The sequence below is a fragment of the Drosophila busckii genome, chromosome 2L (genome assembly GCF_011750605.1).
Source record: "Drosophila busckii strain San Diego stock center, stock number 13000-0081.31 chromosome 2L, ASM1175060v1, whole genome shotgun sequence".
Lineage (NCBI taxonomy): Eukaryota > Metazoa > Arthropoda > Insecta > Diptera > Drosophilidae > Drosophila > Drosophila busckii.
This window is the reverse complement of record NC_046604.1, coordinates 3,259,795-3,285,663: the sequence shown is the minus strand read 5'-3', so window position 1 is coordinate 3,285,663 and position 25,869 is coordinate 3,259,795. Positions and strand designations below refer to the sequence as shown.

Below are 25,869 nucleotides of genomic sequence, written 5' to 3'. Positions count from 1 at the left end.
GCTACGTTAAATATTTGTGCACTGCTTTAGCTGTGTGTGTGTGTGGATTAGCCGTATGTGTGTGTAGTCTGACCGAGAAATTTCAACTAAGGCAACGGGAGCGTTTTATGTGACTGCATTTCATTGAAACGAACTTCAAACTGTCACTGACAACAACAACAACAAGTTCTTATGCAAATAAATAAATAAACAGTGCTGGTGTTTAATATTGTGTATTAGTGTCAGTGTGTGCGTGTGTGTGTGGTATACAATGGGCAAGAAAATGGTCAGCGAGGAAATGGCCACAGATGCCAGCCACACGGAGAAAATCGAATTGTCGCGCTTTGGTGAATTTTGCCAGCGACGCGGCATAAATCCCAATTTGATTATGCTCAAGATAACGCTGTTTGTCATGTACGGTGGTAAGTACCTTATGCCTTTTTGTCATTAAAAACCAATTACAAATTGCTATAGTTGTCAGCTACCTGCAACCCGCCCTCAGCAATTAAACAATTCAATGGGTGGGTGGCGGGGCCGCGTGCGAGTTCGAGTGCGGGCTGACAGCTGGAAAAACGTGACGTGCAATTAACTTATTGTTAATACCAGTTAGTGAGGGTGAGCCTTTTATGGTTTGCTGTGCTTGGGCTTGCAGATAAGACAAATGAAAATGTCACTCATACGACGCGTTGTACATCGTTCAAACAAATTATGGTGCTCTTTATAATCTGCTTTATGGCCGCCACTCGGCTATATATATATATAAGTATAAAAAAAGAATAGTCGATGCTTTATATAGTTGTAAAATGTTTTGAAAGAATAACTGTTGGTGGGCTTGTTATTATGGAAGGTTACTCAGTTAGTAAAAATAAAAATAACAAGAAAAGATAAACGAAAAACAAAGAATAAATAAACAAACTATGGCATCGTATTCTGCTTGTGTATGTTTGATTTAGCCTTCAAGCATATTTTATTTACAAAATTTATTAAATGAGATACAAAAATACCCAAATCCAAATTATGCCATAAGTATTAATTAGTTTTTGTTGTTCTCATCTCAATAACGCAAATGTACATAAAATGCAAAACAAAGCTTGACCACAACAAAAGTACAGTTGGCTTTGTATCATATATAAACAGACAAACACACACACACACACACACACAGAGTCATACACAGATACTTAGCTAGACAGAGACATGCTCGTCTAGCTAAGTATCGCAATTTCAGTTTGCCGCAGTAGTCCGAGACCGAGTTAGGCTGACAGTGAATCTTTGAATTCATTATCACAACTTATATGCGACCCACACCCACCCACTCTCTCTCTCCTCGTAGTGCTCATGTGCGTGCAGTGGACAACTAACTATGTTTGTATGTATGTGTGTATGTAGCTAGGCAACTACTATCATGCTTATAACGATGGTACTGTGGAACTGGGGGACTAGGCTGGTCGGAAGTTATCAATTAGGCACAAAATGTGTTACACATTTGTATAAATTTAGTTACACAAACACAGAGACAGAGAGAGAGACAGCGGCGGCGTGTAAGAGAGATGAATGATGCATCTTAGTAGTTGGCCTGCGAAGATTGCACAGATTTTCCCAGCATGTGGCAATTAAGACATACACACGCTTGTATCTACATATATACATTTTATTTGTATGCATGTGTGCGGCTTTTGTAAATAAATCTAGCTTATGTGCTTAAAGTTTTGAGAAAGGTTTAGTTTGATTTGCCTCATTGTGTTGCGCCAAGCATCTGAATATTTTCAACTTAACTCAAATCATCTGACCGTGCGCCATTTTCTCACTGCTGGCGGTCAATGACAAAAAACATTTGCGTTTCTACAATTTACTCTCACACTGTCTGTCGCGCCGACTGGTGGACCGACCGACCGACTGAGTGACTGACTGACGTTTGTTGTCTTATGGCATTAAAGTCAAATTGTCGCAAATATTAGTATTAATGCGTTTTTTATTTGGCCTGATGTGCGCGCCATTGTAGTTGTTGTTGTTTTTGCTCTCTCTCTCCTCCTGGCTAAAGTCATACGCTTAACATATGAATTCTGCACTTGCGCTTTAAATCTGCTTTAAAATTAAATTAATCGAATTACAAATTAACATGCTGACAAAATGATTACGTGCATGTGTATTTTTAAACTGCGTCGGCGATTTTTAAATTAAATTAAAATTTAAAAGCAAACGACGAGTCTGCTGCTTTATCGATATCGAGCTTCGATAGCTTATCAATTCTCGTTTTAAACTATTTTAAAGTTATGCTCCCGAGTATGTTTTGCTCTTTGACTAATGAAATTTCCTACTCAATGAATAATTAAAAATTTCATTTGGCATAGAATGCATTTGACATTCTTGAAATGCAAATTTGTTCATATTTGCTTTAGTTTTCTTCGTTTATATATTTTTTTTTTGGCAAACAGTTGGCAAAGCCTTGTGCAATATTTCAACAAGATTTGTTGATTTTGAGCAACGCTATACAATTTAATGTATTCTCTCTGCAGCAAACTATACATTTTTATTCGAATGCATGCGCCTGCATAAAACAATTCAATTTTATTGTGCAGCACAAAAATATTTGCCCATTAAAAATGCAAAAATACTTGCACTAAATGGCAAAGGCCTAGGCTTACTTTTTAAGTTAAAAATGTGAATATATATAAAAAATATGTTATATGCATATTTTATATTAAAGCAGAGCAGAGTATAAATTTTTTAAATTTTGGTAAAAATGTGAGGGTTTGGGCATTAATTACTTATGACAATAATGCAAATGGCATGCAAAGAGGGCAACACTGGCCGACAGCGACGCCGTCAAGCCAAACAACCCTGACATGTATGCATTTCCGTTTCCGTGCGTTGGTTTTCAACTTTACAAACGTACATACGCACATAAAACAATTAATTGTTATTGCATTGAAAATATACCCACACGCACACACACACGCACATTTATACTCACACCCGCATAAGCATACACATGTAGCTGTTCATGTGCTTTATATTATTGTTAATTATCCTGGGCAATGTAAAAATGAAACGCGCAAAAGTGCGCGTATGCGTTTTAACATCAATTTTCATGCCCGTCACGCAATTCAATGCCATATCCACAGTTCCCCCCAGTGTGTTTGCATTGCAACCGGTCAAGGCTGGCGTCGCGAGAGTGGACGGTGGGAGTGGCTGGGCGGTGAGCGGAAGTTCATAAGCCACAAGCGTTCATTGCACAGCTGAAGTGCCATGGATTTCATTCGTTTTCGTTTTGTCTTCGCCCAATTTACCAACATTATTTGCATCATTTTGTTGCTGCAACTGCACAGCAACAATTGCCCGACACTTTGGCTTCGTATACGGTTGCATGTCCATAATTTATTTATGCACCTGCATTGAATCATCTACCCGAACTGCATGTGAATGGCTCTAGTAGCTGCAATGTGCTTTAAGTAGCTCTTAAGCAGCGCAAGTTAATTCACACCAAGAGTGTGTGACTGCCCGACATTTTTATGATGGCCGTATTTCATAAGAATCTTAAGTAATTGCTTTTATGTTGCTATAACTATTAGTGCGGTTGCAACAATAAATTATAATTTAAGTCTGCTAGACGAGACTTAAAGATTTATCACTCGCAGTACACTTGAAAAGAAAACAAATCATATGTTAAATATTATTTTAAGATTCGGAACAAGTTTGTATTTGTTTATTTGTGTACTTTAAAAGAAACAAACAGTCAATAAATGGATTATAAGCTAATTAGCCATACAATTTTTAATTTTTTTATTATAATACATTTTCAATAGTTATTCAGCAATTAACGAAATTCTCTTAACATTTCAGCCACTTCATCACTGTTGCCCTATTTGACGATACACATGCAATCGATTGGATTGACAGTGGAAGAAATTGCGATTATCTATTTGGCATTGCCATTTACGACATTCCTCAGTCCTCCAATTACAGGTAAGATTGTGGACCACGAGCATAGAGAGAGTGAGAGTGAGAGAGAGAGACACGTGCAGATTATGCGCTTAAGTAATGCAACTTAATTAATGCGCCAATGAAGCGGGGAATTTTTAATTAAATGCTTAATTAAGCAAGTGCAGCAAGTGGAAAATAAGCTTTTTGAATTTAATTTAAGCCAAGAATGTTGCTATAGACAAAATAAATAAAGCAAGCAATAGAGCAGCTGTAATTAATTAGAGCGAAAGCCTGTTGTAAAATTTATACAAATATTGTAGATTAATTCAGTGTGCGCAATTTTTATATACGTACGTGCGTATACAAATAAATGTATAGTGTGAAAGAGGCTGTATTCTGGTGACAGCTATCTATTCAGTCTATCGCAATATTTGTATCTTTCGGATGCAGTAGTAGATTGCAGCTGTTGCACATTCACATAGCTTATCTACCTTATTTTATTTTCCTGTCACACATTTTGTGGCTCAGTCAGTTGACAAAAATAATAAAAACAAATACCACAATAGCCACAACAACACCAACAACAGTTTGTATCATAAATGGATTGCAATACATGCAAGCCATTTATACACACGTATATGCATGTGTATGTGTGTATATATATTGTAGTAGAGCAGTAGCTGCTTTATTGTTAACGCTAACTATTTGTTGTGGCTTTTATTTGCTTGTTTTACGTTTTATTGCGTGTTTTGTATGTTTTTTGAGTTGATCCCTAGCAACGACTGAGGATTTTTTCATTGCATACATTTTTCATAGCACAGTTTTTTGGGCCACTTGTGCTGCAGTGCAAATAATTTAATTCACTCTCAGCTCAAATGACAATTCAAAAATTTTCAATTTTTTTCCCCATCGTTGTTGTTGGCTTTGCAAAATTGTTCAAGCAGGCTTATGCTTGGCTCTGCATTTTATATTTCTTTTAAGTGATAAGCGCTCCCGAAATGATTTCGAAATAAATTAATTATTACTTAAAAACAAATGTTATATTTTAATGAACAATTAAATACTAATAATAAAAAGTAAACTCAGATTCAGCCTGAAAAATGATTAAAACTGCCAAGCTGCAAAAATATTCAATTCAGAACAACAATACATTCTGAGTATTAAAAATTTAGGATTACGTTTTCTTTTTTTGTAGCTTTTATATGAAGCGCTTTCAAGCTTGCTGCACTGTTAATCTTCTAACGGTCGTGGGGCAGTGACGGATGTGTCGATGCTTCAGCAAAGGTTAACTCGGTTTTTATCTCAGTACAAAGATTAGCTTAAGCCGATGAACTTAACGGTACAATATTTTAAATTCAATTCTATTGCTAGTATATGGCTATACTTAGCTCAACTTCTAGTGAAATACGAGGCACTGCGCTCAAATCACATTTATTTGATATACGCCGTGCTCTTCTCAATTGAATAGCGAAACTGAAAGTAACACTCTGACAATGCTTGGGGCCAACTTATAGTCAGTGCAGCACTTTGTCAATACACACACACATACATATGCATACAGTTCTCTAGCTCTATCTCTCTCCTTTTCTCTTTCTCAATGCGCGACTGTTGTGCAGGTTTTCTCGTTGACAAATTTGGCAAATATAAACCGGTCGTTGTGATGAGTCTGTTGCTGAATGCGATTTTCCATCACTCGCTGCTCTTCATACCACAACAGGAGATACCGGGCGTGGTGCCATCGGCATTTGTGCTGCGTCATCCGGATAGCGGCGACATTGAGGTAAGGCATAAAAATATTCTCTTTAATTACTTTGTTAAATAGTACTACAAATTGCATTGCAATTGCTGCGGCAGCATGTTAGCTTGACTTAAAGTTAAACAGGAAGCGGATTTAAGGGCTCCAAAGGATGCACAGTTGAAGGCTTAAATGATGCAGCTGCCACAAGGCTCAGCCTGTTGTGAATTTGCTTTTATGCAGTCAGCCGCCTAGCATACAAAATGCACTTTTACTTACACACACACACATACCAACATATGTGAGGCAGGTGCGAGGAGCTCACAAAGTTGCACACACGAAAAAAAAGTAAAGAACTTGCCAAGCAGCCAAAGGGGAGCACTACCTCATGCAGACAGCTGTTGCACGGTAGTCTTAATGCGGTTGCTTTATGGCTGTTGCTGTTGTTGCATCGCTTGCTTGCTGCAACACTAAGTTGATGACTATGACAACAGTTTTGGGAAAGTTAAGTAGCTAACAGTGCACAATGGCAAGTTGACTCCAATGTAGAGCACGCAGTGAAGAACTTTAAGGGTTTTGCTTGTGAAAATTTAACTTTACCTGAATAACATTCGTTAACAAATATACGACATTCGGCAGCAGTTACAGTGACTATGATCACTATCGATAGTCGCCGTAAGAATTTGCTTAGCTATCGATGACCACTTTACATAAGCTGTAGACTTAACATAAATGTAACATAATTCCCATTTGAATTTATTTATTGCTTTGCTGCCTTACATACCACAAATACCATTTGACTAAATTCATATTTATTTAGCTTTATGAATAATTTAATAGTTTGTGGCTTTCACAAATTTAACAGATAAAAGCAGAATTAAAACGAAAAATGAACTCGCGTGAATGTCATAAAGCTTTATCTGTAAAGCCTATAAATAATATTGTAATACTGCTTTTGTTGCATAATTCAACTTTAATATGCAAGCAGCTAAATTTGTATTGCGGCCAAATACCTGCATAAATTTATTGCTTAATTCTAGATAGCGTTAGCAACAAAATCTAAACAATTAGTTGGCAAGTTATTTCGCTTTTTCGTACATTAATTAATTTAAAATTGAAATATTAAACGATGCAGTTTTGTTTAAACATGTTCAAAAAAATTTCTAAAATTGCATTTTTCAATGAATACTTTGGTGTGTTTTAGTGCCGAGGATATAAAATTTCTAAATTGACAGTTAAACTATATTTGAAATAATAGTGATGGCAATTAGCAAAACTTGAAGATGGGAATGAAACTCCAAAATAAAGTTCAACTTATTGTTATTCGTGATCAATATTATTGGAAAATATTACGTTTAACACAATTATTTACACAAAATAACATATGTAAGAAATAACACAATTTGCGCTTTCTGCAATTCCCAAATTGCATTCGCTAGCTTAAAAAATGCTAGATCCGATGGAACGTAGCGAACTAATTGTCAGTCAAATTCATCTTGCCTGCTCACGAATCGTGCAATTGAACGTTACCCAACACTGCTCCAGTTGCGTTTGTTCTATTTTAAAACACAGTTTTTAATAAGAGCAAAATAGAAATGACAGCTGCACACAAACGTCTACCGTTTTATTATTTTATGGACAAATTGGCGTACACCGAGGATCATGTGCTGGTGAAGAAACTCTATTTGAGCGATGTGCCAAGACACATGACGCAAGAAATGCTGACGCCATATTTAGAAAAGTTTGGTAAGGTGCTGGAACTGAAATTGTTCCTCATCGGTAAAAGGATAAACAGAAGGATACAAAAAATGGCAGCACTTGTGCTATTCGATAATCCATATAGTGCTTCCAAATTCTTGAGCCTGAGATTTGATTTTCATGCAACCGTTTCCGATAGCTGGAATCAGCCCGATGCCATCATTGAATTCAAGAGTGATCAGAGGGCGGCAATAATGAAATTGAACGATGATTGCTTACGCATAATAATTGAGATGCTGTCAATTAAGGATCGCATACGCTTTGCACGCAGCTGTACGCGCTTTCGTGCCGTTTATGAACTTGCCTCGCCGTGGCTGCACGCGTCGCTGAGCTGTGAGACGTTAGACATGATGACCCTGTGGGATATACGCGACTTTTTTGTATTATCTGGACACCATGTACAGCAGATCAGCGGGACTCTGAAAAATAATCGCAAACGTGCAATCAAATTTTTGGGCAGGCATTGCATTAACTTGAAATCATTGGATCTTACGAAAACTCATTTGACCTTTGCTAGCATACATAACCTGCTGGCAAACTTGCATAACTTGGAGAGTCTGCGCTTGGATGGCTGCAGTCTAATGAATACACATCTGAAGGCATTGAAGCACTTGACGCAGCTGAAGGAACTGGACATTTCTCACAACTTTTTGGCTGACATTGGCATAGATGCATTACCAGCTACGATTGAATCACTAACCTTAGTGAGTAGCTGTAATTTTCTGGGATACTCACTGCCAAATATATGTCAGACGCTCGTGCATCTCAAGAAATTGGATATCAGAGGAATTGAAAATATGATTAATACGTTTCATGTGCTTTATACCGACGTCACTTGTGCTAATCTGGAGGAGCTTCTCTTCGAAGATAAGAAATGGTTTAAGGAGTATGAGTACGTTGCTACATTGCCGGCGCTTAGGAGACTAACTATTGAATATAATGATGGGAGATCGTTGAATTGGAGTTTCTTGCGCCAGCTTGTTCGGCATAAATCTAATCAGCTCGAGTACTTAAAAGTGATCAACTCCGCAACCATTGATGTCGGAATACTTGCTCAAATAGGTCAGTTGTATGCATTGCGCTCATTGCACTTGATCAACCAAAGTACAATTGAAGATCTCGGCCTGGCGGCACTTTATAGCTTAAAGCAACTTGAGGAGCTCAATCTCAGCTCTTGTCTCCACATTACCAACAGAGGTGTACTTCGACTGCTGCTCAACTTTCCTAAACTGCAGCAAGTTTATTTAGAGTGTTGCACTCAGCTGACGGATGAGTTGCCGCTCTCCTTCGTAGCCGACGGCGACAATCAACCACTAAAGCCCATTAGGCTGCATCTCTATGGCTGCAATATTACGCTAATTAGCCTGCTGGATGATAAAGTGGCCTCCAAGAAGTTCTTGGACATATCGATGATACCTACAATTTATTCAAAGCCTGAACCTGCTGCCATTTTATTCGAACAATTTGATGAGTCCATTTGATTTGCATTCTTTCTTGTAAGGTCCACATATGTACTATTGAAGCTGTTGAAATCTTTTTTTTACATTTTACAATTATGTACTGTCTGTGTAAAGCATTTTCTTAATAATGCGCCCAATAAAGAAATAAAGCATCAAAAATAGTAGCGACTGTGTCAATAATTTTGTAACTGTCGAACTTTGAAAAGCTTCAAGCCAACAAAATAATTAGACTTAAGAGTTCTATACCTTTTTCGACTTTGTGGCAGGTTAAATAATTTATTTCTGTGTATTTTGTGAATTTTAAATTCTTTTCTTTTGAGCAAGTGCGGGTCATGAAAACCATTGTAGCCACAATAAGCTTGAAGCTGGGAGTTTTGCTGCCTCAAAAGGTCAAAGTGCAATATAAAAGCAGCTTGATGTCTCATTTAAGGCCAAACGAATGACATATGATGAACTCGAAATAAAAGAAGCGGAAGCAAGTTTTATTTGATTAAATTTCGCATATGTGAAAATAAAGCTCATATCCTTGACTGCATGCGGCTGGCTTCAAGGCATGTTTTACTTAATACAAAATGCTGCATTGGACACGTTTTCAATTGCGACGCTTGCGAGTCGAGTCGAGTCTCTCTCTAGCTTCATGCTACGGATGTCTCTATTTGTGAAATGGCGCTGCGGAGCTGGCAGCAGCCACATAAAAGCCGGCTTTTATTTGCCGCGCCATAATGTTAACACACACACACACACACACACACACACACACAGGCACATACGCATACATATAGAGTCATAAAACGCACACATAGCACTGTGGGTAGTTTGAGAATTTTGTTCTTCGAATGTAGAAAGTGTTCAAGCAGTAAAGCAAAATAAGTTAACAGCTGTTAAAATTATATGCTGCTGTTAAGAAAATGTCCAAAATTACATACATATTTACAAATAGTATTATTTTATTTAAGGGTACCGAGTCGATGGTCTTAGTTGCTTGGTCTTCCCACCTTTAGTTATTATTTTATATTTTTTTATTAAGGATACAAAAGTCCAATTGGCCCATAGTACAAAGCTAGGCGAGCGTAGAGGAAGTATCTGTGTCGTTCTGCCTCGCTCAGCAGCTTGTTGTATATGTGTGCGTATGCATGTATCTCTGTCTGTGTGTGTTTGTGTGTGGGTGTGTGTACTCGCGTCGTATGCGTAACGCGACGCCATTTGCAAGCAGCTTTCATATTGGCGCAACAGAGACAGCTGCTGCAAACATTTACCAACTATAGATTGCTGTGCGCCCAGCAACATGACACACGTTGCCACAAACACAAATGCAGGATACAGCAGGCACACATATACGCGTCACGTATACGCACTGTGTCTGTGTGCGCTTGTTGGTATCACCCTGTTATGTCGTTTGCCAAGGCAAAAAGTGCGCTTCGAACAATTTGTGCGACTTTCTTGTGCATCTTTGCATTGGCCTTTTCTCTGCCGTTCGAATTTTGCATGCACATAAATTTGTGTCATGTAAAATTATTGAAATAAAGCAAATAACTGTCAAATATATATGTGTGTGTGTGTGTGCGTGTATATGTATGACACTTCAGCTGTGTGCTTGTGGCTGCTCAGCAGACATTGGCAACATTTTCATTTTTATGCATTCCTCTGTGCTTTATGCTTATGGACTGTTTGCTCTACTGCCTCTGCTGTTGCTTTTGTTGTTATTATTGCTTCTGCTTCTGCTGCAATAAAAATTTTAGTACGGGACTTTCCATTGTGCTGGCAAGGCAGCAAAGCCTTTGTTTACCAAATGCTCAATCCAATCAAGCACAACAGTAAGCACGGGCACTGACCAGAGTTCGATAAGGTTGAAAGTAGCTTGCATTGTGACTTTTCATTCATTCTATTTGCATTTATTTATTGTCATCAGCATGCATATATGTATTAGAAATTACATAAACTCAAAGAGTTATTTACTGATCAATTGCATTTTTTGCGTGAGACCAATATTGAAAACAATGCATGCGAGCTTTATATATTTTTTTACACTTTGATTTGTTATAAAAATGAAGTTGTATATAGAGTTATTGTAGTGCATGCTTTTCAACAAGCTAAGCTGAATATGTCTACTAGAAGATCTCAGAGATTATACGAGGTAAAGAATTTTACATTTCCTGTTCCAGCCTCAGCAGTGCAAATACTCCAATCTATAATACTAAATAATTTCAGCACAGCTTGCATTATTTCTAATTAAATACAGAATTTCAGCGCACAGCTTACATTATTTCTAATTAAATACAGAATTTTGTTTTTAAGCATTGGTATTGCTCGGCACTTGTAATTTGTATAGCCAACGTTGTTATGTAAATTATAAATTGATGCTTATATTGATGCGCTGTCTGTGGCATGCGGACTGAAACTGAATGGCTGGACAACAGCTGAGTGGGCGCTGCATTTGAAGAGGTCTGCTCTGCTTTGCTTGCTTTGTGGCAGTCGCACCTATCGACAATGGCGGCAACAAATTGCAGTGGCAAGTACTTGCCTCAGCTAAGCAGAGCTTAAGATAAATCGAATTATGGTTGGCACACGTGCAGCAGGAGCAGGAGCAACAAAAATTGTGTGGCAGGCAGACATATTATGGTAAAACCTTGCCTTAAAATAGGTACTCGAACTATTGAGAGGTAAATGCAAATGGTAAATAGAAAATGACAGCAGCAGCCAACCTACTACTGACAGTTAACAAGCAAGCGAACGCAAACGCATTTGAGGCAGCTACAAGATCGAAAAAATACAACAACAGCAAAGAGAGAGCGCATAGAATACATTTGTGTATGTATCTGGATGCTTGGGGGAGTGTTGTGGATGCTGCTGCTGCTAAACAGGGCAGCAATGCCAAAAAATCCACTTAGATTGGAGTGCACGTCAGGTTCTTATGTAGCTATAGTATGTTTGAATGTGTGCGTGTGTGTATCTATCACGTACATTTATCTTTGTGTCGTTTTGTAGCACTTAAGCAACACTAACAACACAAACACACACACAGATACACATACACACAGATATATTGCAATTGAGTGCGAGTGTTAGAGGCACGTTGCCGTTAGACGTAATGAAACGCAATGGAGCTGTGTGCGTGTGAAGAGCCTTCATTGTGCTGCTGGCTGCTTGCCGCTTGCTACTTGTTTCATGTTCCTTGGCCCATTGCCAGTCGCATGCTATGCTATGCTATACATATGTGCCACAAAAGTATCTTGTACTATGAGATACGCACATCCGCTACACAAATACAAATACAGGAGCACACACACACACGCCTCGCTATTGCCACGAACATGGTCAAAAGCAGGGCATACATTGAATTTGTATTTATGATGTGCACATAAAATACAATAACACCATTAAAATAGCTGCAATGAACAACAAACGAAAGAGTAATGCAGCCAACTCGACTAGCGTATACACTTGCAAAGGGTTCGTGAACATTTACCATAGCAAAGCTCCAAGCAAGCATATCGAATACCTAGTCTAGGCCGCAGAGCAATTGTCCGTTTGTCCTCTTGTTTGTGCTGTTGCTGGTACTTGGCTTGCGGTTTACTATTTTGTGCCATTATGGCAAAGTTTGCTTGTCGTTTGGCATAAATTTAACCATATATGCAGTCGCAGTTGTCGTTGTCATTGTCGTTGGCGTCGTCGATACTGCCAGCGGAAATTACCATTTTATTATTGCAGGCGTTGCTGGTCGGAGCTGTGGCGTACAGCCACGCCCAGCCAAGCCAGGCTGACCTTATTGGATACGCATTAAAATTCGTAATGGATATAGAGCGCATATACTATACAGTACATGCTTGCCTGCATAAACAACAACAGCAACAGCAACAACAACAACAACAAGAGCAGCAGCCATGTTTGAGACAACACACAGCGTAGTGTTGGCTGGCCATGCAGATACATTAAATCCGACCGATATTTATTTATGTTGTGGGTAGCAAGGCAGGGTCTTAAGTTCAAATATGAGGCTTATGCGGGGTTAAGTGTCTGCCGCTGTCTGCTTTGACATGATAGTCTACTTTAAGGATTATTCTATAGTCTGAAATAGAGTGCAGGCAGCAGCGCCAGAGCATAACTAACACTCTGAAGTCAGCGGCATCATCGTTGCATCCATGTCATTCCACACAACCGTTACGTTGCCGTCCTGCTCTGTGAAGGCACCGCTGGTGTCTGCCTCCATATACTCATCAGCCTCTTCTACCTCAGCCTCATTCGCCGAATTGTACTCCGATTTGTCCTCCAGCTCGGTTTTTAGTTCATCCTCAAGCACTCCAGCTGCATAGAAATTATCCTCGAGCATATTTTGCCATTCCATTATGCACGTGTTCAGATCACGCACCTCAAAGCGAGCGTTGCTTTTAATATGCTCCATTATATCTGTGCCAGCCAGCGCCTTAAAGTGTCCCTTGGGTCCAAAGTCCTGCGGCGCACTTGTCACATCATAGAGCACGCCCTGCAGCGCCACCAAATATTTGCCCTGCTCATTATTTGCATTGTAGGTCAGCAGCTGCTCCTTGGTCAAACTGAGTCCACTTAGGGGCTCATACAACGGCACGTGCTCTGGTGGCGCCAAGTCCTCATCATCGTAGGTCGGATATTGGGTACGCATGCATCTATAGGCTGCATATCCAAATATCCAGCTTATCACTAAGATGGCCAAGCCAAATGAAAGCCATTCATGCAGCTCATAGAGCGATATGAACTCCATCCACAAAGACATTTTCCATAGATATTTTTTCAGTTGTTCCAATTTAACCAGAAATTCTATTTTATTTGTCTATGTCAACTTCAGAGAAAATAATGTGTGCCAAGCTAAGATAATAGACAGTTAATATTCAACAGGCCTACTTGCTTTCAAATTTATATTTATTTAATTGATTTTTATTTAACCTTAAAATTTGACAAGCGATTATTGCACGCTCAGTTTCAGTGTTGCGCAATTTTATCGACATCGATAGATATCGGCCTAGTGCTTTTGAGCAATAAAATGGTTGCAGGCATTCTGTGATCAATAAGAATACAACGTAAATAAAAAAGAAAACTAATCAATGCGGATAAAACTTATGTACAAGAATAACATGGACATAACGCAATCAAAGTAAAATGCAGCTGTGTCTTTAAGCAAGCAATGTTTCAATGTTTTTGCTTTTGCTTTATTACAGGTCTGGTGGTCACCGTGTCCCAGTCGCGAGTGCCCTGAGGAGCCGGAGCTAGATTTGGCTGTGCATCAGTGCGTCGACTATTGTCTCATGCAGGAGCAGGCCAACCCACAGCTGTATAGCGATTTGCCGGCATATGACAGAAGCACAACAATGCGAACAACAACAACAACAACGACGACGACGGCGACATCAGTTTTTGGCGATGCAACGACAGCAGCTGGAACAACAAGCAGCTCGACAACGACCACATCGCCCGCATCATCATTACCAGCATTATTCGCCACGCAGACAAGAAGCAGATACCAAGATGTACTTAATATGTCAGCGACCATGTTCCCATCACTGGACAACGTATCGCCAATGTCTTTGCAAACAGGCGGTGGCGCCGCCTCAGCTGAATTGCCAGCCATGTCCATGCAGGGATTGAATCGTAAGTGACACACTCCCACCAAGCCACAGCTCAACGATTATTATCATTGCCAGATAGTGCTATTCATTGGTTGTACCAGCAGTTCGCTATGTTGCATGCCACTTTCATGTCCACATGCTTGTCATTTGCTTTTATTAGTTTGTTTTTGTAGCCCACCGACACCACGCTTCCTCCTCCTGCTCCTCCTCCCTCTTGGCTGCCACGCATCCCGCTCGCAAAGTTGCGCCATAAAAGCCGGCAAAAGGACTCGTTGCAACTCCTTGGCAATGCGCAAACAGAAATAAATATATTTCAAACGCAAGTTGTGCATGAGGCAGCCTGTTGCCATTGGAGCCTGACGCATTTCAAGAAAACTGCTAAACTTTTTGCAACACCTAGCAAAACTTTTGAACGGCGTTTTTATTAAATTTCAACAGATGAAACTGACAACTGACTGCGGCGTTTCTTGCCCTGAGCATATTAAGCATATAATTGCTAGCAAAAACTTAGTTTAGCATCCTATATAAAAAAGAACAACAACAGTTACGATAGACTTGTGTATTAAGTATACGTTACTTGTATTCGAATTCGCTTTAATTTAAAGCAGCTTAACTCAGCTGAGTGTAGCAGAGTAAACAAATATATATATTCATTCGTTTGCATGTATTGTATACTTGTAAATCCTGTAACAGGATACATCCTACTAAAGTCAAACTAACAAAGCAAACACTGTCGACACTTGAACAATTGAAAATTGTTGCGTCTGCCTGACCAATTGTCCTGGCACAGCACTAAGCCAATTTGTTACTGCTGCTCTAATAACAAAGCACACTTTCTAGTTTCCACAGGCGATGGCTCAACGGATAAACAAAAGGCAAGCAGCAGTTGGGTGCACTCGGACAATGGGGATGGCACATACTTTATGCTGCAGATGCATCCCGATCTGGCGGATCCAACCGAGCAGCTGGGCATGGAAATTGAACAGGACGACAATGAAACAGTGACGGATATCAGACAACGCTTTGGCGAGGAGCGTTTGATTAAAATGCAAATCAATCTCACGGACATGGATGATTTGGATCTGCGTTGCGGTGGCCTGGTCCGACGCACCAATATATCCTATGTGGGCAACAGCAAGGCGGTGAAGTGCATGATGCAGCGCTGCACGTTTACGCTAAACGCGCCCGAGATATGTCCGCCGGACTATAAGGAGACGGACGATACCATTTTTTGGATTTACTTCTTGCTGCGGTGCGTAAGAGAAATGAATAAAAGTGCTGCATAATTAATAAATATTTTATTTTTATAGTTTTCTGGCTACTACTATGCTGTCGGCTGGCGTTACCATAATGGATCCCATAGCGTTGACCATGATTGAGAAGTTCGGCGGCGACTTTGGACGCGAGCGCTTGTTCTCCAGCATAGGCATGGCCATATTCTCACCCATCACGGGCATCATGATAGACTATTCGTCACGTGGCCTGGGCTACACGGATTACTCGGCGGCGTTCTACACGTACGATGTGCTGCTGGTGATATCGACAATGTCCGTGCTAATGATGCCATTGGGCGAGAAATTGCCGGCGGACAATGTGTTCAGGGACTTGTGGAATCTATTGAAAATGCCGCACGTGATTGCGTTCATTATATTTCTGTTTGTGCTCGGCAATTTCTGGGGCTTTATCGAAAGCTTTCTATTCCTGTATCTCAAGGAACTGGGCGCACCCAACTATCTGCTCGGTGAGTGCCCAAACAAAAGGCGCACTAAGTCGCAGCCATTTACCTTTAATGAGCTTCTTCTGCTTGCAGGCATTACGATTACCGTCGGCACCGTCAGCAGCATTCCCTTTCTCTATGGCGCCGAGAAAATCACACGCATCTTTGGCCACGTTAATTTGATTATCATCGCATTCTTCTCGCATGCCGGACGACTTGTGGGCTATTCCTTTATCGAGTGAGTGGGCTTTAAGTAATTTATAGCAACGACGCGTATATAAAAACAAAAATGATTTCATTTAGAAATGCCTGGTGGTGCTTTCCATTCGAGGCAATGGAGTCGCTATCTTGTCATCTAATGTGGGTGGCCGCCGCCACCTACTGCTCCATACTGGCGCCCAAAAGTCTGCTCGCCACGCTCATTGGTGTCCTGGGCATGGCTCACTTCAGTTTGGGTAAGCTCGCAGTTAAATTAAAGATTAGTTTTTTTCTCTGCACGTTGTAAAATGAGCTTGCGCCAATTTTTTGTTAATTTTTAAAATTGATTTTGTTAAGCACAAGCTGTACAATTTAATCGGAAAGACTTCAAAACTGAATTCGTAACAAAAAAAATTAAAAAACATCTCTTTTGAGTAAGGAATAAAAAAAAATGTTAAATCTCTAAACTGTAAAATTTGGATTGATGTTTTTTAAATCATGTGTAAATCGTTATGCTTTTCAATTGTGTACGAAAATTAAAAATATACATAATTTGAAGAATATTATATACAATGCTCTTATCAAAGTCTATAAAATTTGCATTTAAATATAAACATGCTATAAATATATTTTAATCAGCTTCGCAGCTATTTAAAAGCTGCTTTGCTATTCAAAATAAATTTAAGCAGAAATCCTCTGTAAACTTTACACAATGACCTTCATTATGTGATTATTTGGTACAGGACGTGGCAGTGGGAGCTTTACGGGTGGCTTGCTCATTGGACAGTTTGGCACACGCGACGCCTTTCGCTATATGGGACTGCTGGCGGTGGTGGGCGGCATTGCTTATGGGCTGTTGCATTTGATTTGGCTGCGTAAGTTCGATCACACCACCGAGGAGTCGGAGGAGGAAATTGAGGCGGCGGAAACGGGTGAGACGGAGAAGTTGACGGAGCCTGCGACCAAGGAGCAGGGCACATCCATGTCGCTGGAACGTCTGAGTCTCATGATCAAATACAATCAGATTGGCAGCCTGTCCTCGTTGCCGCGTGGCTCGCGGGTGAGTTCGAGCATAAAAGAAAAGTTTTTTAATTGAAATTCCAAACTAAATTCTCTCTCTTTGTGTGTGTGTGGTTACTAGGCGGATATACATGACCATTTGTCGGTGCGTCGCAGCAGCTATAATGTGGAATCGTTGCGTGGTGTGCATGGCAAGCATGGGAATATTGGTAGCAGTGCCTCCAAGGTGGACATACTGCGTTCGGCGCTGGAAATTAATCACAAATCGTCAAACAACTCGATGCTGAGCAAAGCCGATAACAAAACGTCAAATCAATCACTGGGTCGCAATCGGGCCGACAGTGCGCCCAAATTGAATCACACCAACCTAAAGAATATCTCACAGCCCGCTCTCGAGGGTGTTGTATTGGAGGTGAGTGCGAGCCACCCAAAAGCTACCCCACCCCCCAATTGAATCTCTGTATAACTGTGTGTGTGTGTGTGTGTGTGTGTTTGTACCTTTTGCCGATGATTGCCGTCAATTGTTTTGATTTCTTCCCTTCAACTTCCAACCCCACGCACCTATCGACAGTTGTTTAAAAATGCTCGGCAGCTGTTGCCCCGGCATAACTTTTTAGCATAGCCTGACTAGCTGAAGTGAACACTAGCGTTGGTCATGTCCTTGTTGCTGCTGCTGTCCTGACAACCGGATGCTGTGCACCAAAGCATCCGCTTCATTGTTCATTTCACATTTTTTCTTTTTTCTCTCAATGCCTTTTTGCATTTGAATTTGTTGCTTTTGCTTTTGCTTTTGATGCCGCTTCAATGGCTTTGATTTCTTCTTCTTCGACGACGTCGACTACTTCCAACTCGAATGGCAGGCAACTTTATTGGTTTTTGTTTTGTTAGACAAACAAAATACTAACGTACAGACCAGTCCCGTCAATTGGTCGCCTTGACGGCTGCCAGTTGTTTTGGTCTTCAGCTAAGCCTCCAGTGCTTAGCTTAGCTTTGAGGCGAGACCACCCAACTCCAACTCAAGTGGCCTTCGCAACTTGCTGTGCTTAATATAATGATTCGCATGCTCACACAATTGAATGTTAATTACAATATTGACACGACTCAGACTTTGACTTTAACGCAACTACTCTGACTTTAGTCCAGCCTCACGCTTTTGTAGATATTCATAATAATTTAGTTTTACTCAAGTAATATACTTTCTTTTTGCTAATTTATGCACAATTTATACAAATTGTTTGTAGTAACGAATATTCATTAAAATTATATTTTTAAAATTTGTATTCCATAGATGTTTTGATTGTAAAAATAATTGTCTGTCTCTTTATTTTTTTTAAATTTAACAATTTCAATCAGTAGTATAAGATATAAAAAATTCATTTAAAAAATTCTTTTATTTATTTAATGTGTAGAAAGTCGACGTCCAAGCAAAATTATTAAAACAATTTGTTTTTTCAAATGAATGCAGCTTAATATTTAAATAAATGTTAAGTAAATTGAGAAAAAAATGTATATAATGGCAGTGTTAACATTTGTTGCAATTATTTTTTAATAAGCATTTAATCCCGGTTACATTAATTGAGGTAAAATTCCGTTTGCTGTAAAGCTTATAAAAAAACATTTGCTTGCTCTAGTGTTAAATTTTAATTCAAGCTTCGCTTTACGGTAAATAAATTTGCAATTAAGCACAAAACTAAGTGTGCTTAATCACTTGATCTGCAATAAGAATATCTCGCTCAACTGGCGAATGTAATTAATAATTTATGGCTGTATTTAATTAAAAAAAGAACAGCAAGAGCAACAGCAACAAAAAAAGTGGCCAAAGTTATTCGATGCCGATGGCCATGGCCACAATCTAATAGCTCTTGCATTGAAGGCTTTACCGCAGTTAATTTCATAATTAATTAGCAAAGCTTTCAGGCGAAGCTTTTATGGCATGCCTGGCAACCATAATTCAATAAATCAAATGTGGTTGTGCAACAAATGCGCAGCAAGGAGCAAAAGTACTGAAAACAACAGCAGCAGCACCAACAGCAGCAGCAACAAATTAATGAATTTATGAACATGCCAAACTTTTGCCTTTGCCATTTTAGCTCTGGCAACAAACAAAATCCAACAAGCGATATGCAAGGACAGCACTGCGGACAGACACTGACTGCCAAACTGACAGACTGACAAACTGACTGCTGGCCGGCGCTGCACATCACTGAGCAGGAAACAAAAGCCAAGCAGCCAGAGAGAAAGCGAAAGAGAGAGAGAGAGAGAGCGCACCCATAACCCGTAACTTTAGCCACAAAAAAAGGCGAGAAAAAGCCAAAAAATCAGCAGGGAGCTCAGCAACGCCTGCAAAAGTTCGCATCAGCTCAAAATAAACCTATTCTCCTGCCCCCACTCCTCAACTATCGATATTTCACTCTGCGTGTGTGTGTGTGTGTTTGTTTCTTCGAATGCAACTCTCTTTTTAATGCCCCAACTAGTTGTAAGTCTGTACTTTGGCTGTGTTTACAAACAAATGCAATTCGCATACGAAACAGGGCGTGGAGTCAACATTTTTTCCGAGCCGCATGAAAAAGTATCCGAGTGGTTTGTTAACTTCAATACCCGCTGTGGATTTAACCGTAATACCCAGCTCCTTGTTAATGGTAATGTACAAAAGCAAAACAAAAAAACACTAGAGCTACTCAAATTATTTATCAAAAAATGCGTTCGGCTAGCCGAATATTAAATACGCTTGCAGAGAGAGAGAGGGAGATAGAGTCCGATAGCTCATAAAAACTAATGATTAATGACTCCACTTGTATTATTTCAAACACTGCTAAGTAAATAAAATTGAATTCAATTTATAGAAAATATAGTGTGGGTATTATGGACTGCCAATAAATAGATCTAATCTATGAGATAACTCTGCAAGCGTATTTTGACAGTTAGCTATTCATATGTGCATGTGTGTGTGTGTGTAGATTGTATTGCATGCATGTACAGTTATATATTTGAGCATGACTTTGGCATTTGAGCGAAACGCAGCATCAAAAAAAAAAAAAAAAACTCGCACCAAAGAGAGAGCGAGAGAAAGAGGGAGAGATCAGAAGCGCAGCATATATTGCATGTGTAGCACACTCGTTATCCTTGTTGTTGTTTATGTTTTTGCTTTTGGTTGTTACTGCTGCTTCTTCTTGCTGTAGCCATCCGGGCATCAAGTTATTTCACATTTGCGCCATTTGGCTTTTGGCTGCGTTTTTTGCGCATTGCCACGCCCACCATTCTGCACGCCTTTGCATGCAGTGCACGCTTAGTTAAATTTAGTTTAATTTCGCACACTCGTCGCCCAATTTGAGCAGCTTTTCCCCTCAACTCCTCAACTCCCTTCCTCCCTTTGCATGTCATATCTGAGTAAAGCGAATGTGTTTTTTCAGCACCTCTTGTGGGACTTGAAAAATTCGCTGAAAATGTCGCCTTTGCTATTTTTCTTTCGCATTGATTTTGTTTGCGTTTTAAGCCAAATGATTTGTTGTTCAACTTAGTACAAGTTGACGAAAAAATAAAAAAAAAATAACATTCGCAGCTGTTGCAAGAGCAACAATGAGTTGGGCGCCGCCCCTCACTTCCCAAACTACCCCAAACAACAGACAGCGCCACAGCACAAGAGGCAGAGCGAAAACGCAAACACAAAAAGAAACAAGAAAAAAAGAAATGTGAATGAAGCGAAAACAAGCTCTAGCATAAACAAACAAAGAAACATTGCTAAAGAACCAAACACAGTCTGCAAAGCGACGGCAAACGAATTGAAAGTTTAATGGGACAGTGTATGGAATATATGTATTAAGTTTGAGGTTAAACGTAAAGCGTTTAATATGCTTTTGAAAGCACAATTCTCATTCCACAATTCAATATTCAATTAATTCATATATTGTTCATTCATCATTTTGAGTTGGGTTGGCTTCTCTTTTAAATTTGAATAGTTATTTAGTTATAATAGAAACGGCATGTTTTATTCATTTCAAACCAAATTGTTAGTTCGTTTAATTTAATTATAGAAACAACATTTCTCTGATGCCCCCAACAATATTCTTTGATATCCTTTTTGAGTTCGTATTGCATTTAATATATATATAGAAGCGTGCCTAAAACTTTCACTTAGATTCGCGAATAATAGAAGATCTTCCATACTTTGGGGTATTGAAACTTAGCCGATGCTTGATAGTTTTGTAAAAAATGCATTCATTGTAAAGCAATTAAGATAAAATATTGAAAGCTAACGTAAATGAAGCCACTGTGCTTAGAATCAACGCTTTATATTGCTATTAATATTTGCATTATAGCTTGAACTGTAGCAATTGTTAATTCTGATTGTTTTGTCTTTTGGCCCACTGTGCGCACGTTGCTGGTTGCTATGCCCATATTTTACTATTTCAATGGCACATACGAGAGCACTCCTAGGAGAGACGTAGCATTTTCTCCATTTCCTGTTAGCAGTACTCTCACACTCCTGTGAGCAATAGAAATATTTTTTTTTTTTTAGAGGGGGCATCATTTCGCCACAAATTTTTGCTGATAATATTTTTATTTCGTGCGCTACACATAAAGCGATTTATCGATGAGCAGCAGCAGATATAAAAAAGATATATACATATATATATATGTGCGTGTCTTAAATTGAATGCTATGTAATTTGAGGCTGCCAACTGAGTGGGGGTGTGGGTGAGGGGGCAGTTTGTGTCATTGTTAAATTTGGTCGTCAAGCTGCGCTCAACACGCACAAGAAATGAACGCGAAATTGTGCGTAAGTAATTTTTTATTATAAGGCAGAGAGCGCCAGCAAACAAAAGCAACCCAAGGGAGGAGCAGCGCAGGTGGGGAGGAGAGGGAACAGGTGGGGCATGTTTTATTCCTTGCCCAGCGATATGAACTGATGCGCATTACAGCAGTAGCGCCACTTAAGATGCGCATACATGTGGCCTTTGTGCATTCAGCTGCAAAGCTTTGCAGTTCTACCACGTTTTCATAAAAGCCAAGCGCACAAGCAAAGCCAAAACAAGCAAGCCCAGGCCCACGCTCGAACCAATCAAAAGCAACGAATGCTGCACTGCATGCGATTTAAACTGATGACGTGGAAATGCAATGCAAACAAAACTCGCAGAGCTCAGTTGGCATAACGACTTTGAAAATACCTGTACTAGTTAGTTAGTAAAATTATGAAAACTGCAGCCTTGTCTTAACAATGTTAGTTTAGTAATTTGTCAAACTTTAAAAAGGAAATGTTTGTTTTTGCTTTGAGCAATGGGTTTGCTCTTAATGCAGCCAATTAGGGTATTGCTAGGCTTTAGACTGAACAGTTTAAAAAACTGGTAAAACTTTGTTTGCATGCTTGTGAAAATGACGAAAAATTGCATCAGCAGCAGCAGCAGCATCAGCCGATGGCTGCAGAAATCCAATGAGAGTTATTTCATTTAAAAATCGTTTTGTTGGCCACTTAAATGCATGTGTATGTGTAGTTTTTTTTTTGTTCGCAAACAGAAATTAGCATGCAGGTTAAAAACGCAATCAAACAAACGCATATTTGCACAAGTTTTAAAACAAATAAAAAATAGAAAACACTGCGAGCAGCAGCAAGTTCAACGAAATATAAACAAACTTATTTTGTATGGCGTGACGTGTGCTAGGGTAGTATTGATATTGGCAGGGATTTAGTTTTCATTATGTTTGTTTATTTGTTTGCACTTGCTGCAGTTGGTTGGATAGTTAATTTGTATGCTTGTTTTGCCTGCGAATTGATTTTACGTTTTGTTTTTAGTTTTTAATTGGCTTCACTAGCAGGCACAGGCAATGCTTTGTAAATATTAAATGCATTATTTATTTGCATTCTAGCGTAAAATGCATATCGAGTACATTTTTAATTGCCGCAAATTTAATTGAGTAGCGTAGTTCCTGCTATTGGCAAAGGGTGTTGCTGTCGAAAATCTAAGTGAAAATTCCTTAAATATTTGCAACTAGCTTAGCCACAATAAAGCCAAATAAAATTGCATTTATAAAAGAACTATATTAATTTTGAATGTAAGAGTTAAATTTGAATGGGTTAGAATTGAAAGTACTCACGTAATTTCTCATTTGAAGACAGCAACGACCAACGCTCTCAATTTGAGAAACAAACAGAGTTGGTTTAGTCCACTCTCATGGCCTTTCTTCTACTGAGAGTGAAGCGATCTTCATGGCTAAGCGGCAAACACTTTCAAAGCCAAAACTTATCATACTTGGCGCACATAAGTCATAAGGCGTTAGCTGCTAAAACTAAATGGGAATTTTAAGAATTTAAGGCCACGCATTCTGAGAGGCTTTCATGCTTTGGCTCCGCTTCAAATTGAGCATAAGTGAACTAAACTCTCTTTGTTTCTTCAATTGAGAGCTGACTGAGAGCGGACCTATCTATTTTCTTCAATTCAGAAAATACTTATTCAACGTTCAGTTTTTTAGTTCTTCTTAAATTGTATTTTATCTTGACGTTATTGTAAGCAAAATAATAATTTATTTTACAAATTTGCTGGAAGACGTTAAAACTTTGTAATAGCAAAATCTGTTTTATATAAAAAACTTTAAAACTTTGAAATAGCAAATCTGTTTTATATATGAGTATGGGTAATATACAAAAAAGTAAACGAAGAAATAAGCATATAACAGCAAAGCGCTTAAGATTCAGATGTTAAATAAAATTTCGATTGCTTTAAATTGAAAAAAGATTATTGATCGCTTGCATGTTTGTTAAATAATTACGCATTGTTATGCTTTATGTTTAGCATGCATAAAGATAATCCATTTATAAATATATATTTAATTATTTTCAATATATTTTTCTCACTACGCACAGGATCAGGAGGGGCCCAAGGTTATACCCGAGGAAACAGAGTTGCATGCATCAAAGACAATTGTCTCGCCGCTCGCCGTGGAAGAGGCAGCAACCACCGCTGTTGCTGCTGAGCCAGCAACACAAACGCCGTCGCCTCCGAATGCCAATGGCAATGGCAAGGCGAAACTGCAGAGCGAGGACAATTGATGCCACGAGACATAATCGCGGGCTTGTGTGGCGTATGAGTGATATTACCAAAGCAAATGAAATTACACAGCAGTATGAATGTAGGCAACGTCGATTGATATAAATATATATATTATGTATTGGATACAAACCGTTAGTTGTAAATGTGTGTTATATATGTTATATATAAATTATGCATACCGTTAAATGCTATTATGTTATAAATCAATTAATAAAAAGAGAGAGAAACGCGTTTGTTTTGAAACATTTGGTTTAGTTGTTTTGTGTTCTTTATTTGGCTTTGCTTAAAATTAAATTGTAATTGCTTTGCCATATAATTTAATTTAATTTCCGTTGATGCCTGTTTGCTAGTCATTTAAAAAGTTTTGTAAATTAATTTCGCATTTTGTCACTTAGGCTAAAGCTGTTGCAGTTCAAAAATGTATCATTTGTTATTTTTTTTTTTATTTTTATTTGTATATATTATTTTTGCTTGACGTTGAGCGCTGCAGTCGTAATTACTTAGTATTGCATTTTAATTACAAACTCATTTTCATTTGCATACATACTTATATGTATGTATGTTATATAATTATGCATATTAAGCATGCAAATACTGACAAGCTTTATCAGAAATTATTTATCTCTCTCTGTCACTGACTATCTCTGCCTGTGATTGATTCGTTTTGTGTTTAATTTTTAACTCATTTATTTATGTTTGTGTGCGACTTTGTGCGCCGCTTCTCATTGTAGCTTGTTCAATATTAATATTTGCACATCAACAGCAATATGTTCAATTTAAACACACACACGAATACACACACACACACACACACACACTTACGCAAACATAATAATACTGCATAAGTATTACGCAAAAGAATATTTAATGCATTTTGATTGGGAGCCACACACACGTAAACAAAAAACCATTTAACTTTTGTGGCCAGTTTTAATTTATGCTAATTAATGTTCAATAACAGATTATGAGTGCGTGTCTGTGTGTGCGTGTTTGTGTGCAACGCAACAGTAATCTCTGACAATTTAATTTATGGCATTTTTCACGCATATTCTATCCTATTGCGCCTCACACAAAAATTAATTAAAACAATTTATGCGCTAAAAACACAACTCGCAGCTGCTTAAACAAAACCTATATAAGAAACTTTGTGTATCAATAATTTATAAACTAGAGCATTATTATGCTTGAATTTGCTGTCGCACATTTATTGTTTTTTAATAATTTATTTTTAACTTGTAACATAATACAAACTAATCAAATTGAACGAATAGCTCTAATTGCTAAAAACTGACGCGTAAATATTTGAAAATGAATAACAAGTTAATAAACAATTATTCTTATGTACATACAAATAAATACATTGCAGCTTACACTAAAATTAAATCTAAAACAAACTTAAGCCTTTTCAATTTACTCTGACGTCACTATGTCTGTGTGT

At 38.7% G+C, this 25,869-nt stretch overlaps 3 protein-coding genes across 4 annotated transcripts; 2 read left to right on the top strand and 1 right to left on the bottom strand.

Annotated features, from left to right (window-relative positions):
- LOC108604281 lies at positions 1–24,592 on the top strand. 2 transcript variants are annotated; one of them, XM_017993688.2, is made up of 12 exons: positions 1–401; positions 3,823–3,945; positions 5,520–5,683; positions 14,046–14,475; positions 15,294–15,705; positions 15,764–16,194; positions 16,264–16,408; positions 16,474–16,625; positions 17,112–17,428; positions 17,510–17,800; positions 19,920–20,027; positions 24,245–24,592. In XM_017993688.2, exons 1-12 carry the CDS (start codon positions 251–253, stop codon positions 24,428–24,430), a joined length of 2,910 nt encoding a protein of 969 aa, XP_017849177.1. In that variant the 5' UTR covers positions 1–250; the 3' UTR covers positions 24,431–24,592. The 2 variants fall into 2 exon arrangements, with proteins under 2 accessions (XP_017849177.1, XP_017849186.1); XM_017993697.2 differs by lacking the exon at positions 19,920–20,027.
- LOC108604324 (putative adenylate cyclase regulatory protein) lies at positions 7,240–9,001 on the top strand. The gene has a single exon (XM_017993753.2). The coding sequence runs from the start codon at positions 7,273–7,275 to the stop codon at positions 8,875–8,877; it is 1,605 nt and encodes a 534-aa protein (XP_017849242.2). The 5' UTR covers positions 7,240–7,272; the 3' UTR covers positions 8,878–9,001.
- LOC108604371 (membrane steroid-binding protein 2) lies at positions 12,765–13,692 on the bottom strand. The gene has a single exon (XM_017993823.1). The coding sequence runs from the start codon at positions 13,601–13,603 to the stop codon at positions 12,959–12,961; it is 645 nt and encodes a 214-aa protein (XP_017849312.1). The 5' UTR covers positions 13,604–13,692; the 3' UTR covers positions 12,765–12,958.
- Positions 24,593–25,869: the final 1,277 nt, after the last annotated feature.

Excerpts from the sequence above, each read along its gene's own strand:
- LOC108604281 (XM_017993688.2), top strand. The coding sequence starts at position 251 with ATGGGCAAGAAAATGGTCAGCGAGGAAATGGCCACAGATGCCAGCCAC. Across the intron at positions 402-3,822 it reads GCTGTTTGTCATGTACGGTG|CCACTTCATCACTGTTGCCC; the intron begins GTAAGTACCTTA and ends TTAACATTTCAG. Across the intron at positions 14,476-15,293 it reads GTCCATGCAGGGATTGAATC|TTTCCACAGGCGATGGCTCA; the intron begins GTAAGTGACACA and ends CACACTTTCTAG.
- LOC108604324 (XM_017993753.2), top strand. The coding sequence starts at position 7,273 with ATGGACAAATTGGCGTACACCGAGGATCATGTGCTGGTGAAGAAACTC.
- LOC108604371 (XM_017993823.1), bottom strand. The coding sequence starts at position 13,603 with ATGTCTTTGTGGATGGAGTTCATATCGCTCTATGAGCTGCATGAATGG.